General features: G+C 40.3%; 1 protein-coding gene across 3 annotated transcripts in view; it reads left to right on the top strand.

The window, feature by feature from the left end:
- SGSM1 (small G protein signaling modulator 1) overlaps positions 1-14,567 on the top strand; it is a 556,432-nt gene that overhangs the window by 167,047 nt on the left and 374,818 nt on the right. For 2 of the 3 annotated variants that reach the window (XM_068239081.1, XM_068239072.1), the window contains one exon: positions 3,398-3,439. In XM_068239081.1, the coding sequence (XP_068095182.1) occupies positions 3,398-3,439 (42 nt within the window). Of the gene's footprint in view, positions 1-3,397; positions 4,016-4,830; positions 4,956-8,234; positions 8,318-10,644; positions 10,755-11,703; positions 11,801-12,933; positions 13,102-14,567 lie in introns of all 3 variants that reach the window. The other variant, XM_068239098.1, reaches the window with a different exon arrangement.

Raw genomic sequence — 14,567 nt, 5'->3', positions numbered from 1 at the left:
CAGCGCTAAGGGCTGGATCGGAGGCGGCTGACGTCAGGACGTCGGCTGACGTCGATGACGTCACTCCGCTCGTCGCTATGGCGACGATATAAGCAAAACAAGGAAGGCCGCTCATTGCGGCCTTCCTTGTTTATTCTGGGCGCCGGAGGCGATCGGAAGATCGCCTCCGGAGCGCCCTCTAGTGGGCTTTCATGCAGCCAACTTTCAGTTGGCTGCATGAAATAGTTTTTTTTTTATTTAAAAAAAACCCTCCCGCAGCCACCCTGGCGATTTAATCAGAACGCCAGGGTGGTTAAGTAATCTTATAAGTCCCTCAAGAGCTGGTTTTACTCATAGATATTCAGATGCATCCATGGAGTTCATTTCATTTCTGTACTTGATAGTTCTTTCTCCTAAGAACCCCCTTTATATTCTCATGAAGATACCAATCGATGATTCTAGCCATTAATGTGGCCATATGGTGCTTGTTTCAATCTGGAATGCATAAACCACCTGTTATGCTTGCCTTATTATGTGCCCACATGCAGTGAATAAACTGATTCTGCAGAGATTTTATCTAATTGCTGTATAACCCAATAGGGATATAATCATACAAGGTAAATACATCTGTGACATAAAAACATGCAGAGAAAATGCCAAGACGTGAAACTCCCTTGTATTGTTCTTGCACATATTTTGTTGTCAAAGTCTTTTTTTGTCAGAGGTATACAATGCATTTACAAATCCTAGATATTTTGATAAAATATGTAAATCTATAGAGTCAAAACTACAGGACAGACAGAGGGTCGATGGCAAATCAGTTGTCCTCTGGCAAAGATGCAACATCCCTGCAAGCCAAGCTCCATTCTTCAATGTCCAGAGAAGGCTTCTGCTTTAGTTGCCTGCCTGTGGTCTATGTTTCTGTGCCACATATATCGCTTTAAAGGAAATCTGAAGTAAAAATAAACTTATAAGATAATGATTTGTATGTGTAGTACAGCTAAAACATAGATCATTAGTAGCAAAGATATGAGTCTCATATTGTTTCCGGTACAGGAAGAGCTAAGAAACTTCTGCTGTTATCTATGTACAGTAAAAGATCTTCTCTGACCTCTACCGACCACGCTTAGTCAGCTACAGTGCTGTTTTCTGAAGCACTTATCTTAACTTGTCTCTCACTGTTTCTTGTCTGTTTAAGGTTTTACTGCAGGAAAGTTCAAGGGTCATTAGCTCTACTCTGTTTCATAGTTTAAAATACAGAGTGTAGTTTGTAAACTGCAAATATTAGAGAATGATGCAATGTTATAAGAAAAAACTGTACAGCTGAAAATAAAAATATGAGACTCTTTTCTTTGCTACTAATGTTCTATGAATTATCCGTACTACACATATACTTTATTATATCATTTTTGTTTTTGCTTCAGTTTCACTTTAATCCATATCAGTAAACATAGCTTTTAACCTGATTGCACGACTTAGGGTCCATTTCCACTAAGTGTGAAATCACAATGAAAATGTTCACATTAACGCTGAAACAAATGCAGTTAAATGGAGTTGTTTTGATTGAGTTTTTCCAAATGCGTTGCAATGCAGAAAAATATGGACTGCATCATGCAGTTTTCCAAATCACATTCAATTTGATTATGTGAATTTGCTTTCAAAATGCACAGTATACTAGTAGAAATAGTGGAAATAACTAGAAATAACTAAGAATTAAGCCCCATCTACACGATACAATTTTTTGTGCGATTCGATTTGATTCATCGATTCGATTTGATTCAATCCGACATGTCCAATAGGGATTCGATTCGATTGACCATTGTTTTGCAATGGCAAAACGAATCGGAACCCGATCGGACATGTCGGATTCGATGGATCGAATCGAATTGCACAAAAAATTGTATTGTGAATATGGGGCTTTAAAGAGGTACTTTAACCAAGGAGTGAACCTCATTCCAATCAGTAGCCGATACCCCCTTTACCATGACAAATCGTTACCTGTTCTCGAATTGATCATCCGGGGGTCTGTGTGGCTAATATTGTGGTGAACCTACCCCCCCCCCCCCCCCCTCACAGTGTGATGTCATGACCATGGTCCTGACAATTTGCTTTCTGTGATCTTTGTTGCATTGTGGGAAATAGCTGCTTTTTCCAACTGCAAAGCAAGCAGTATCTCTCTCTGTGCATAGAACTCTCAGTAACTAACATTCCATTTAGATCACCTGGCAGAACTTAAGCTGTCACCACCAGTGATACATTTCAGAATGTAAATCAGGGAGAGGAAAAATTTCCAATGGGCAAACACTGACTAAATGATTTATAAGTGAATATCATAAAAAATAAGCATCTTTACTCATTATGTTATTTTCACTGCAGCTCCTCTTTACGGTTTATCCTGTTCAAGATGCAAAACATTGTTTTGAGAAGCAAAGATTAAGTAGTATTTATGTTTGCAGCTTATTGTTTCATATCCAATCATGAAAAAAAAGCTTTTGATGCTGTTTATTTGAGCTATAGTGCAGTTAGATATTTACCACTGGGTGTAAGAACCTATAACTTAATGCATTTATAGTGTGAAATTACTAAGTATTTTGTAATAAGAGTTTCTGCCTTAAAGCGGAATATAACCCTGCATTTCAACTTTGCTCTAAAACATTATTTACAGTATATTGTATGCAACCAGCATTTTTTTTTAACCAGACCAGCATTGGAAGGGTTACACAGAGCTTTAAAGTTCCTGGAGAGAACTGCAGATGCATCCGAAGCTTACATAGATACATTTTATTTACATAAATGTATCTAAAGGCCCATACACAGGTCGGATTTCCGCGAACGACGGGTCGTTTGAACGTCCCGTCGTTCACCCCGCTAAATCGGGCGTGTGTACAGACTATCGTTCGTTTGATAAGAGTGAGTTTGAGCGATCCGCTGGGCGGATCGCTCAAATCCACTCTTATCAAACGAACGATAGTCTGTACACACGCCCGATTTAGCGGGCGAACGACGGGACGTTCAAACGACTCGTCGTTCGCGGAAATCCGACCTGTGTATGGGCCTTAAGTGTGGAATGTGACTCACTCTCTCTGACTGAGAGGGAGCTGGAGGACAGCCAAAGAGTGTGTAACATTTCTCACTTGTTACATTCTATTTAGTTAAATGTATCTATCTGAACTTCTGCATATCTCTCCACAGAACTTTAAACCTCTGTGTTTAACCCTTCCAATGCTGGTCTAGTAAAAAAAAAATGCTGGTTGCATATAATATGCTGTAAATAATGTTTTAGAGCAAAGTTGAAATGCAGGGTTATATTCCGCTTTAAAGTCTAAGGCACAAAATAAAGATTATATTTGTTATGGTTCAATTCTGCATTCTAGGGAATTTATGCCTTTTTGCCTCCTATTACTCATTATCTAAACAGGACAACATCTTCACTGCACAGGTGTTTGAGTCAGCAGAAGAGACTGATCAAGCAGACCCTAGAAGTGAGGATAGCAAGCCCTCCAAGATACCTAATGGAACACTAGCTAATGGGACAAGCTCTCCCGATTCAGGCCACCCATCCTCTAGAAACTTCTCCATCACCTCTGGTTATTCAGAACATAGTTTCAGTACAGATGAGAATGCCTCAACAGATACCAGCAAAAGTGCACTTTACCTACACATGAAACCTGGTGGATCCAGTGGAAAGAAGCAGACAAGTTTGGACAGTATGCTTGATGGAAAAAGAGTGGAGGAGGAATTTGCTGTTCAGGACAGTTTGGACACAGAAGCTACTGTCAACGAGAGCTTAGATGACTTTCTGTCCATTACAGAAAGCACGGAAGACATTTTGCCAGATAAAGATACAGCAATGCTCTCTGTAGTGGAAGCATGGCCTGACAGCGAAGCTGAAAAAGAAAGCCTGGTAGGAAGTGAGGACAACTTGTCAGAAGAGCCTGAGATGGAGAGTCTGTATCCACAGCAAGATTCTTTGGTTGTCATAGACAAAACAATTTCTGAAGTGTCCCCGGTCTCCTCCACCGGAGTAACATATTCAGTAAGTATCTTGGAATGCAGAGCTATTTCAGCATAACAAATTCAAACATTTTATTGTGATGATAAAATATGTCCAAAAGATCTCTTACCAGTAAGCCAAAGCTCTCTCTGCACCTGAAAAACCTATGTTCTCCATGTGCAGAAGGTATGCCTCCTCTTTTAATGCAATGTAAAAACAGTATAGCAGCTACACCCTCATCAGCGAAAACTGGCAATGGGGACGTCACTAGGTAGATCTTGTACTAAGTTTATTGCATATGCAAAAGAGGCACTTACAATTTAAAGGGGCTCAAAGTATAAAAATAAAACACATTGTCACACAGACTGCAAGTTATTATTGAGTCACATGAATAAATATTTTAAACCTGAGCTTCTGTGTCACAAAATCCAGGTTTTGGTTACCTGTGTTGCCCCCTAAAGAACTGCCACGGCAATTTTCTTTACTTGTTAGGGCTGCTGGTAGATCGCATCATATCTTGGTGAGAAATTATTTTTACAAAAGCCCAATGCTGAGAGGTACTTTGAAAGAGCCAGTAGCGTTTGAGAGAGGAGTAGAATACCAGTGTTCAAGGTGCCAGTGAAACATGAGGCCTTCCAAGATGCAAGATGTCCATGTTCCTGATTACAGAAATCAGCTACTGCTGCATCAGATGAGAAGTAGGGGGTTGCCATAGTAAGTGTCATTCTGGATCTGTTTCATTTTAGGATTTACAGTTTAGGTCAACTTTAAGTGAATTGAAATATTTCAATTTTTAATTATTTCAATTATTTCTGCTGATTTGGTTTTTTTTTCTCACATCCAATACTTTCATATAGCAAGAAGTTCTGGACATGTACACAATCAATTTACACCGTATTGAAAAAGATGTCCAAAGGTGTGACCGTAACTATTGGTATTTCACCCCCAGCAACCTGGAGAAGCTTCGAAATGTCATGTGCAGGTACCCATTATCTACTAGCTCATTATCTAGCCATCCTTGCATTAAAGTTTATCTATGACGCCAGCTTTCATTTAATTGCAAAACTCACAAACATGTAATTGTCCCCAAATTTGCTACATATATCTGGAACATTTGTGGGATCATGTAACAATTTAAAAAAATAATAATAATAATAAAAAAAAAACTTGTCGTTTTTTGCAAGACTAATTTTTTTTAAAGCCAATGGGTACCGGATTCAAAAAGAAAAAGTCAGATACTCACCTAAGGAGAGGGAAGGCTCGGTCCTAATGAGCCCTCCCTCTCCTCTCCCGGGGCCCTCGGTGCTGCGCTGGCTCTCCCGTTCGCGTCCGCCGCCGCAGGGACTTCGGAGGTCTTCGGAAGCACTCGGGCTTCCGAAGACTGGCATACTACGTACGCGCGAGTGCGTCATAGAGGGCGCTCGCGCATGCGTAGTATGGAGCGGCCGTGTCATCGGGAGCCCGAGTGCTCCCGAAGGCTTTCGAAAGCTCCCGAAGGCATGCGGAAGTGGCAGTATTTGACCGAACTGGTCGAATACTGCCACGGGGGATCCTGCGCGGGACCGGGCACCGGGAGAGGAGGGGGAAGGCTCATTAGGACCGAGCCTTCCCTCTCCTTAGGTGAGTATCTGACTTTTTCTTTTTGAATCTGGTAAACATTCACTTTAATCATTATTGTAATAGGATTAATTTTAGTAATTAGGTTAGTCATATACCCCTGAACTCATTCCACTTGAGGGTGGACATTGTGAGGTCCATTTGTTATTAAAGGGAGCCTCTAGATTCCATCATCATTTACCCCCTGAGCCTACTGCCACATGCATGGTGACAGTTACCCCACTTCCTTTTGGGCGCCAGTAGGCGGAACCCCATGCTCACAGGCTCAGAATTCCTTTTTCGATCACCCACGATAATCAGTTGGAACCGATCGGTCGTTCCCATTAACTGCCGACTTACCGCCAGCCAATTTGATCAGATTAATGGAATTGTTCCGTTAATGGCACCTATGATGGCTGTGATTGGCAATGACATTTGCTCCTGTCTGGTGTCAGCTGTCACAGGAAGGCTGTAGCGCTGCCAGAGCAATGAGAGTGGCTGGAGAGTGCAGCAGCAAGTAGTTTAAATTTGCGCCCTGGCAGAGATAAGCAGCCGTAATAAGGGTGTAGATATTAACTGCCATGGTCGAGAAGCAGTTATTGCCAGTTATTTGCTGGAGATTAATGCAGCCATTGCCTGGACCATAACGTTCATTAGTGACATCATGTTTGCAACCTTTTTTCTATAATAAATGAGCGATCTGTATTTTTCCTGACTGTGTGTTATCGCCATTAAGGCATTATTCACACTATACTTGTTGCTATGCGCATTTCAGCAAAGTAGGTAGTGTGCAGTATGCACAACAGAAGTGCATAAAGTGCACGTTCCCACTTATGTGCTGTGCTCGTATCATACTGCTGAATGCTTTTTTGTCCCAGTGCAGCTCAGTCTCATCCAGATGCAATGTACAGCAGAATGGAGCAACACAGGTGGTGTGTGTTGTGATATAAATGAATGGCCACCTGCATTGCAAAGTGTGAACTAAGCCTTAGCATGACAATCGTAAAGCCGGCCCAGTGTCTGTTTTGCTTGTGTGAGCGGCCATGTGATGGATACTTTCAAACTGGATTTTTTTGAAATTTCAGTAATGATTTACAGAAGTGTGGGGGGTCAGGGTTACCATGGCAAGGATATTATGCTGTTCCGAGTTGGGCCTCAAGTTGAAGGAATAAAAGCATCATGCTGTTTAGTTAATTGGATTAAATTAGATTAGTTGTGTCACTCACATACAGAAGGAGATGAAATTTGAAGAATGAAATAAAGAAAGGATATACTTGAGAGTACTTTGACTCCACACAGGACTCACTGCTGGCTATGCAAGGAACGCAGACCTCGCTACAATATTTATTTTTCTGTTTCCAATATAGCTAAGGAAAAATGAGGTGAAACTACACTTTCACATGATTACAGTGAAAAGGGGCATCTAGAGAAGGCAAAATAGAAAGTTTGTGGGGATTTCATATTAAAGGCCATTTTATTTGCTTCCTTTTATTTACATTCTACGTTTGCTAAGATATCACTGTATTTGCAATCATTTCTTCACAGGGACCTTAAAGGGAGCCTGAACTAAGTAAAATAAACACAAGAGGTAACTTTAAATGAACATTACATAGTTACCTTGCCATCAGATCTTCTCAGAAGATCACCATTTTCTTCTGATAATGATCCCTTCCAGTTCTGACAACATTTTATCAGAACTGAAACATATCAGTTGCTTTCAGTTATAGCTGAGAGGAAAACTGATGTGCCAGGTAATGTCCATGTTTCCCTATGGCTCAAGTGGGCGATGTTACAGTTTAACAGTGTGCTGACCAGAAAGCTGTTATGGGGTAATGGCCATTTTCAAAATGGAGGACGGAGAATTTCCTTGATCACAGTGGACAAACAGGATGCAGGAGCGGAAAAAGAGATTGAGTAGTAGACTACACAGGAGGTAAGTATGACTTGTGTGTGTTTATTTTGACTTTTAATTTTCAGTTCAGGTTTTCTTTAATGAAAGTAGACCCTAATAAATAATGCAAATATATTCCATTACCCGTTTTGCTCTTAGAAGGAGATACGAGAAACGGGTGTAACCAGTAGTGGTGTGGGGTTTATTATTGGCTCCTTGACTGTGTGTTGTGCATTTTAAAATACAAATTGAAAAAGGAATATTCAGCAAAAATGTGGGCATGGACACTGAATGTTATGCACAAGGACTAGACCCCCTTGTTTACATTAAGCTGCAGTACATACTGTAGCTTTACTTATACACTCACTATCTTAACCCCTTAGCAACTTTCCTTGCCCTAAAATATAAACTGATTTTCTGATCAGACAGTGCTCAACCACTTCTTCTTGCATGTTCTGATTGTGATTTTATTTCCTTGCTGAAGTGTCAGCATCCAGAGCTTTTCTCACTCCACAGAACTGTCAGCGATCTGTGAGAGGAAAAACTATCCTAAATTAGGGAGTAATGCATTGCATGCAATATGTTGCATTCTGCTCTACTCATCTAAGAGTTTGCACACAATGTGACGTCACCTCTCTGTTGTGATTCTGTTGTTACAGGATGTGCAACCCAACTCCCCAGTGTAGAACTAGCCTGACCGTGTGGCTGGAAGTGTATGTTGTAGTTGAAAGATGTTGATCTGACATTAGCCATCTTTTTGTGTCTCTTTCACAGCTATGTCTGGCAGCACATTGAGGTTGGATATGTACAGGGGATGTGTGATCTACTCGCTCCACTCTTGGTAATACTAGATGATGGTATGACATTTTTCCTATTTACCTGATGTTTGTAACGGTTCATTGTAAAGTGAAATTCAGAGAACATGAATGATGACTGTGAATTCTGGATGCAGAAAACTGACTCCAATGAATATCTATGGGAAATCTGCATCAGAAAAATCGCGTTTAGTGGAAACAGGCCCGTAGGCTTACATTGGACTGAATTTTTCTGCATCCAGAATCCGTGTGTAGTGGAAACGGGCCCTAACTGAACACAGAGTGCATCGCTTCCCTTGCCTTGTTTCATGATGTTAGGATCTGGATCTGAGCTATTAATTATCCCATTCCCAATAGGTAACAGTAAAAAAGGGCGCAGGAGGCTAGTGGACAAATCGGGCGCCGCCATTCACTCCTATAATAATTATCGTTTAATGGGCGCCGAACAGGAAAAAAGGCCGCCCGAGAATAATAACGTTTTCCAACGGCGCCCAAAGATTTTTCATGTTTTATAACTGCTTGTGATGATTTACGTTTCTTATTTCAATAAAACATTATTTTAAATGTTATCCCTTACTGTTTGTAAAACATTATTATTCACAAAACAAAGCGATCAGTACGTAATGTCAATTGTAATATATTTTATCCCTTACTGTTTTTAAAACATTATTCTACACACAATGCAGTGAGCACTAAGGAAGGTCTTAGGTTTAGGCACCAACAGGGTGGTCTTAGGTTTAGGCACCAACAGGGGGGTCTTAGGTTTAGGCACTAACAGGGGGGTCTTAGGTTTAGGCACCAACAGGGGGGTCTTAGGTTTAGGCACCAACAGGGGGGTCTTAGGTTTAGGCACCAACAGGGGGGTCTTAGGTTTAGGCACTAACAGGGGGGTCTAGGGGTTAGGGGTAGGTACAGGGAGGGTTACTTAGGCACCAACAGGGGGGGTCTTAGGTTTAGGCATCAACAGGGGGGTCTAGGGGTTAGGGGTAGGTACAGGGAGGGTTACTTAGTAATTTTTTTTTAAACATTATTATACGTTTCACTATTTAAACGGAAGATTAACGTTTTTACAATTGCCGATTTAATGCACATTATTTAATGATTTATAACTTTATAAAACATTAATTTTAAACGAAATACAGTACAATACATTTTTAAACGTTATCCATGCTTATCGTTTAAAACCCCGCGCCCTTTTTTCCCAGCGCCCCTTTTTAACGTACGCTTCCCAATGACCTTTGTAAACAACTATCTGTTGTGTGGTGCTCTTCCTAACAGAAAAATGCTACTAGGGAAAATTATTAGCCTTAATTTCACTGTAGTGCCCCTTTATGTTAATTTTTATATTCTACCAGTAAAATGATCATATCTGATTCTTGAAATAATTTAATGTAAATAGCTGCACTCACAGATTGGGAGTGGGAGGAATAAACTAAGGACCAATCATACTCTGTTTCACTGCACAGTATTGCCACTGTGGTGGGAGAGCAGAATAATGAAATCACCATTTAGCTGCTGACCAGCATCATACAGTCAGGCTGGTGATGGCATTTTCTTTACTGCGTTGCTCAGCTGCAGGGAGGTAAATGATGAGAACACAAAGCCGAGTGTCCTGGAGAACTGTGTTGCTGAGCTACCTCTATCACAGGGCTAAAATGCTGAACAAAGCTACACAATGTTGGTCAGGTCAGACATTTCACATTCAGTGCAGTTCATGTATGTATTCCGCTATCTGTGTGCAATGTATAACTTAACTGCCACCAGCGTTCAACTAGAAATCTTTGAAGTTATGGCTTCTGTCATGCTGTCCTTACCGTGTGAAATGCCTTGCCAAACTTAATCAAGACAGCTCCAACCCTGGAAATGTTTAAATCAAAACTGAAAAGCCACCTGTTTAGCCTGGCATTTATGATCACAAAACTTTTTCCTCTGTATGCATCACTATGTACTGATCATATGCTGGGTACACACGTTGCGATTTCCTGCTCGATCCGCGGGATCGATCGGGAACGATTTGATTATTTCCGACATGTTTGATCAGGTTTCGATCGATACAGCCTACGATTTTGCAACGTGTGTACCCGGCATAAGATAAGCTTATGTGCTTTGGGGCCTATGGGAGAAAATTGCTTTACAAATGTTTTGTTGTTGATCTGATCAAAGAATGTTTACCAGTAGTGAGATTATACTGTCCTTGTTCTGAGCTGCATATGCCAGCTCCTCTGTAATTGTTGTTCAATGCTTCATAAGTTGGCTGGTAATAATTTGTCCTAACCCCAATGTACATGATATTGATGTTCTTGGATAAATGTTATGCAGTGCTGGGCTGCTGTTCACCATAGCTGCTGCCATTTCTTGTTTGCCCACAGAGGCCCTGGCTTTCAGCTGCTTCACTGAGCTTATGAAAAGAATGAACCAGAATTTCCCTCATGGAGGTGCCATGGATACACACTTTGCCAACATGAGATCTCTTATCCAGGTATGTTACTTATTTTGCTTTAAACATTCCAGTGACTATCAAAAACAATTCTGTCACATCATAGATTAACCACATAAATGAAATGTACTGAAAATTGAGCTATACATAAGGAAATGACATAGATACACCTATATTCCCCCCTTTTCATAAAGTAAATATAAACAACTATTTTTGTGGACTAAAATCACTGTTATTTGACTTAAAGGACAACTGAAGTGAGAGGCTTATCTAGGCTGCCATATTTATTTCCTTTTAAGCAATTTTAGTTGTCTGGCTATCCTGCTTATGCTCTGCCTCGAATACTTTTAGCCATAGACCCTAAACAAACTTGCAGAAGATCATATGTTTCTGACATTATTGCCAGATCTGACAAGATTAGCTGCATGCTTGTTTCAGGTGTGTGATTCAGACGCTACTGCAGCCAAATAGACCAGCAGGGCTGCCAGGCAACTGGTAATGTTTAAAAGTAAATAAATATGGCAGCCTCCACTTACTGTACTTCTCTCTTCAGTTGTCTTTTAAGCAGGCTTGACAAAACTTTTCCTTGTGAAGGTCCTCGGCCCTCTCTAAAACTTCTGAATGTCCTCCCCATTTGCCTTTTTTCATCAGCTTTGTTCAGTAGTAAATTATCCAGTATCATATTCGTAAAAGATACAGTACACCTAAACAAAGGTCAAGCTAGAGGGCATTTCTCTGACTTGTTCCTGCAGAGAGTATACATTCAGGAAGACAGGGAATGGTACGATATTTGTCCAGCAGTTTTTTCTTTAATGAAAACACTTTCTAATAATTAGAGCCTATTGGATTTCACCCTTGATGGTCACACTGAATGTAGTCATTCTTTTGGCACAGGTTTCTAATTACCCTTGTAATATTCTTCATGCAAGATACAATATTTGTGCACCTAGTACACTGTCTATTGTCTTAATTCTTTCCTTTACCTAACTAGATTTTGGATTCTGAGCTTTTTGAACTCATGCACCAAAATGGTGATTATACCCACTTCTACTTCTGTTACCGGTGGTTCCTACTGGACTTCAAACGAGGTGAATGATGTTGAAAATATTTTTACTAAGTGATTTTGAGGCTCAGTCTTAAGAACTTTGCACTTATTTTTGCCCTTATGATTCAGGTGAAGTGTCACTTTAGTCAGTGTCGGACTGGGCTGTTGTAAAGCTGAGGAAATGCTGGGCAAGCAGTAGTAATTATGTGTTGCTGCTCACAGCGAAGTCTTGCTTCAGGTTTATTTATTTATTTTTTAAAATCAGCTTTTATTAAACAAAATGTCAATACAATAACAATAGACAATAAAAGAGAAAAATACAACTAAACATAAAATAAAACAAAAAGTCTGCAGTAGTGTGTCTCTCTTACATCATACTGCTTTGCAATAATGAGACCATAGACAGAATAACTAGGATTTACTGTATACAATGTTGGCAGTTACAAATAACAACTAATCCATCATGGCAACAAATTTACACTCCAAAAATCCCAAATACCCTCCTGTGACCCCCTTCCCCTCTTCTAACCCATCCACCCCCATCCTAATATGAATCCTAATTTACTGTGCCAAACTGTCTACCCTTATCAAATCTAAATTGGCCGGACACAGAACATCTAACAAGCTGCCCCATATCCTCTCAAACTTATGCGGCACCCCATTATGAGCATAAATCAACTTTTAAATTTAAGATGAACATTAACCTGCTCCAACCATCTCTGTCCTGTGGGCTGACCTTGGTCTTTCCAACACAACAAAATTAGTTTGTGAGCCTGAATTAATAACCGTTCTATCATAATCTGAGTCTGTTCAGCAACATCTAGTCCCAGCAGGAGACCTAACATACAAACCTTTAGAGTTCTTGGTATAGGTGTAGCTAGTGCTTTATCTTCAGTATTTAAAACAGAGTTGCTGTACCTATGTAGTTTACGGCAGTGCCACAACATATGGACTAGATCCCCGAGATCCCTCTGACATCTGGAACAGTTTAGGTCATCTCTTGGCTACAGGTTTCTATTGGGAGTGATAACACATGGTTTCTGCTGTTTGACCAGCAGGTGGATTTCCTCTGCTTCACACCAGCCTAGACTGACACTGATTTCAGTGATACAGACAGCAGTTTACAGACTGTTGCTGATGGTGGTTGTACTCATAAGTCTGTCTATGTGTTTACAGAACTAGTGTATGACGATGTGTTCTCGGTATGGGAGACCATATGGGCTGCCAAGCAGGTGTCATCAGCCCACTTTGTCCTCTTTATTGCCCTGGCTTTGGTAGAAGTGTACCGTGACATCATCTTGGAAAATAATATGGACTTTACTGATATTATTAAGTTCTTTAATGGTAAGTGTCTTTCAGAAACTATTTTACTCCTGAACCACTTCTGCATAAAAGTTAAAAAGTATACAAACATGAAGGTAAAATGAATGTGTAAATCAACTGTTAATGGGAATCTGAGCTGGTTAGCTTGAGGGAAAAAATATATATATATATATTAGCTCTAGAGTCTAGATCAGTCATGGGCAAACTCGTCCCTCCAGCTGTTATGGAACTACAAGTCCCACAATGCATTTGCCTTTATGAGTCATGACTGTGGCTGTCAGACTCCTGCAATGCATTGTGGGACTTGTAGTTCCTTAACAGCTGGAGGGCCAAGTTTGCCCATGCCTGGTCTAGATGGTGTGGAATGCAGTAACACCTCTCTTGAGGTTTTAAGCCTCATACACACCATACAATTTTCATCAGATCAACTGGTGATCTAAGAAGAAATTGCATCGTGTGTAGACTTACAAATTGTTTCTTAACGATTTTGCAATAAATTTTGCGTTGATAAGTACCTGAAATCGATTGCAAAATCAACAGGAATCTGATTGGACCAGTCGGAAATTTTTTAATAGTTTCGTCGATCTGACGGAAAATTGTATCGTGTGTACTCAGCTTTAGTGCAGCCCGTGTCCCTGGAAGAATCTCCTTGCATGAGGGGGGCTAACATCTCCAAAGCAAGCATTGACAATGATAGTAAAAAAAAAAAAAAAAAAGTAAAATGCTTTTTGTAGAGTGGAAAAAAACTAGAACCCCCACCGAGATCCCCACCAAGATGTTATTGTTGTTCTTCATTTCCTGGCCCCTGGACCTGTAATTCACATTAAAGTACACTTACCACTTTCTTCATCAAATACACAAAGGTCTGCTCTAATAAGTGGGCTTTATATTTTATCAGCAAACGGTGCCCAGTTATAAGACACATAATCATGTCATGTCACTTCTTAAATTGCTGAACCAATCTTCTTCTACTTTCTGAGGTTAAGGTCCCTCCTCTCTTTCCCATAGTGTTTACCTAAACCCAAGTATTAAACTTCAAAATATCATTACCACTAGCAAGAATCTGCACTAGTTGATGCTCAGCTTTTATTTTGTTTTTCCTTCTGCTTTAATGGTGAGAAAAGCTGAAGCCTCTGGTTAGGTCCAGACCATGTGTTTATGCCACACAAGAAGTATGCTGGAAAATGTACAACAGTAGAACCTGCAGGCATCAGTCACTCTAGCTCCTCTATTAAATCTAGTTTCTTTTTCCAAATAATCATTATTGAATAAGCTGATCATTTAACAAAGACGACACCCCAGTTTCAGTTCACGAGAATGGATAGGTTAAGCTGTTTAGGAGGAGGCTGCATATACTTTAATATAAATGCTTAGTCCACAGTCAAATTAGGACCTTAGATTTAAAGCATAATGTGAATGTTAATGTTTCATTGGCTGTTCAGGTGATTATCTGACTATCCCCATAGCTTCTGCAGTCAGCACTGCCT

Source organism: Hyperolius riggenbachi, chromosome 1, assembly GCF_040937935.1.
Source record: "Hyperolius riggenbachi isolate aHypRig1 chromosome 1, aHypRig1.pri, whole genome shotgun sequence".
In the NCBI taxonomy this organism is placed as follows: domain Eukaryota; kingdom Metazoa; phylum Chordata; class Amphibia; order Anura; family Hyperoliidae; genus Hyperolius; species Hyperolius riggenbachi.
The sequence above is the reverse complement of the archived record's forward strand: the minus strand, read 5'-3'. Positions and strand labels throughout refer to the sequence as shown.